Source organism: Aplysia californica, unplaced genomic scaffold (genome assembly GCF_000002075.1).
Source record: "Aplysia californica isolate F4 #8 unplaced genomic scaffold, AplCal3.0 scaffold00756, whole genome shotgun sequence".
Taxonomy (NCBI): Eukaryota; Metazoa; Mollusca; class Gastropoda; order Aplysiida; family Aplysiidae; genus Aplysia; species Aplysia californica.
In genome coordinates this window covers 236,249-238,604 of record NW_004798026.1, presented here as the reverse complement: position 1 = coordinate 238,604, position 2,356 = coordinate 236,249, and the positions used below count along the sequence as shown (strand labels likewise).

Genomic DNA, 2,356 nt, shown 5'->3' with positions numbered 1-2,356 from the left:
GTGTGTGTGTGTGTGTGTGTGTGTGTGTGTGTGTGTGTGTGTGTGTGTGTGTGAGTGTATGTGTGTGTGTGTGTGTGTGTGTGTGTGTGTGTGTGCGTGTGACCAGAAATATATAACATATAGAACAACACAAAAGACAGAACACGACAACATAGAGAACAACATACTTAATGTAATAAGGCACAGATAAAACAACATACTTAATGTAATAAGGCACTTTGTTTCCAGCCACCGCTCGCTCCCACGGACTGTCCACAGAAGCTGAAACAAAAACAACATTTAAAAAGCCACATAAAACAACTGTACAGATAAAAGTGCTACTTTTTCATTAAACTTTTGAGAAAACTTTCATTCTTTTGTGACGTCAAAACTACAAAAGTTTTCAATTTGCAAATGCTATGACAACACAGAATAAAAGGTCTTTAAAAACATTTCCGCCATATGTGTATGTAATGGCTTCATACTTCTTACATCATCTGTTGATATCTAAATTAAAAAACTCTAAAATAACCTCAAATCTAATCATCGGGGCATTTAAAGTCAATATAGAGCTTTCATTACCCATTGTAAATTCCTGAGAATATATACAATGAAAAGTACATTTAAAAAATGCACGAGTAATATTTGACAGACTTCCATACACCAAATACGACATATAAGTTTTTAATAAGTTTCCTAATCTTCACCATACAAACAAATGAAAGATGCAGATTTTGGAGTTTGCCTATTGAAGTTTAGATCATTGGCTCAAAAGCTGTAAAGACACAACATTCACCTACAAAAAAATTTCGACAGACATGAGACATGAACTAAGGTGTATAAGGCAATAATTGTTATGTTCCCACTGCAAATAATTTTTTACTGTATGCAAAACCATATCTCACCTGTGAGGAAGTGTTGAGAGTTGGGACCATACGCATTCAGAGCATCTTGTAAATGTTGCAGTCGATCTTGCAACATCTGGTTCAAGCTAGCCCATCTGAAAACCCCCCCAAAAAATCAATTCACAAAATTACAGAATTTCATTCCATTGTTGCGTTCTCTCAATCCTATTCTCACCTACCTCAGCTTATCCAGCAAAAGGATTGACCCTCATTGTAAAAATTGGGAAAACTGTTGATATAGAAATTGTAAAGACCATTATGGTGGAAACATTAATGTTGAATAGGAAAGAACCTTTTTGTGAAAATTGTAAAGACTATTCAAGTAGAAAATGTAAAAACTTTCTGTCATATACTTTCTGAGATGCTATCACCAACATTTCATTACCCATAAAAGGTGTTTCTTTTGTGTGACCATCTAGGAGGTTCTCTTTCACACTCAGAAATCGTGAACAGAGAAAAAACCAACCATTCAGCCCATCGCTTCCCCAACTGCTCAATGTTGCCTCAGAACCACATAGAAAAGGCACAGTGCTTCATTCCAATTCCTTAACAGCACTCTTTTTTCATGCCAGAGCATTCTGAAAAGTCATTCTGTTTTTCCTGAACACACGCTTAGAATTTATGAGCCTTTTTTTAAAAACACACTCGGATTGCATTTCACAAAAACATTATTATCCTTTTACAAGATTACATTTTCAGTGTTGCAAAATTCGAGCATAATTAGGCTGAGCACCTCTGAGAGAAGTCCTCTAGTCTGTGGACGTTGTGGTGGGATAGGATGACGTGGTTTTCCTGGAGGCGGTTGGCCTGGTCTGTGACGTCATCAACCTCTCCTTGGAGTGGAAACTTCAGCTGAAAGCTCTGAGGGAAGACAAAGTTCAAGTATAAATTTGAGTTTTGAGGAAGACAAAACTGAAGGAAAAATTTGAGTTATAAGGAAGACAAAGTTCAAGCATAAATTTGAGTTGTGAGGAAGACAAAGTCGAATAATAATTTTGAGTTGGCTGTAAGACAAAATTGATGGACTAATTCAAGTTTTGAGGAAGACAAAGTTCAAGGATAACACATTGTCATGCTGGTGTCCTTGCTCAAGTACCCTCTATCATATAGCCTGGGAGCTCAATAGTAGAAGATAAGCGTGAACTGGGTACATGTGAAATGATTATGAAAAATAAGTATGAACTAGATACTATAAAATATGTGTTAACTAAATAATGCGAAATATGTGTGAACTGAATAATGCACAATATAATGCAAAATGTGTGAACTGAATACTATAAAATACCTGTGAACTGAATGCTATAAAATACATATGTGAGCTGAATAATGCAAAATAAGTGTGAACTGAATACTATAAAACTGTGTGAATAAGTGAATCAGTACGTACCTTCGTCCTGTCAATCTCTGTCTGGAGTTCCCCGATGATGATGTCACCAACGTTCGGCCAGTCCCTCGTCTCTCTCTCGGCGGCC

General features: G+C 36.5%; 2 protein-coding genes across 11 annotated transcripts in view; both read right to left on the bottom strand.

Annotated features, from left to right (window-relative positions):
* Positions 1–2,350, bottom strand: part of LOC101858671 (dystrophin) — a 35,848-nt gene extending 33,498 nt beyond the window's left edge. For all 10 annotated transcript variants that reach the window (XM_005109207.1, XM_035972605.1, XM_005109210.1 and 7 more), the window contains exons 1-4: positions 2,272–2,350; positions 1,618–1,745; positions 885–979; positions 201–261 (exon numbers count right to left, since the gene is read on the bottom strand). In XM_005109207.1, coding sequence (XP_005109264.1) covers positions 201–261; positions 885–960 — 137 coding nt within the window. In that variant the 5' untranslated portion in view covers positions 961–979; positions 1,618–1,745; positions 2,272–2,350. The remainder of the gene's footprint in view (positions 1–200; positions 262–884; positions 980–1,617; positions 1,746–2,271) is intronic.
* Positions 1,605–2,356, bottom strand: part of LOC101861769 (dystrophin-like) — a 9,712-nt gene continuing 8,960 nt past the window's right edge. Inside the window, exons 5-6 of the mRNA XM_013088522.2 lie at positions 2,170–2,183; positions 1,605–1,745 (exon numbers count right to left, since the gene is read on the bottom strand). Of these exons, the coding sequence (XP_012943976.2) occupies positions 1,605–1,745; positions 2,170–2,183 (155 nt within the window). The remainder of the gene's footprint in view (positions 1,746–2,169; positions 2,184–2,356) is intronic.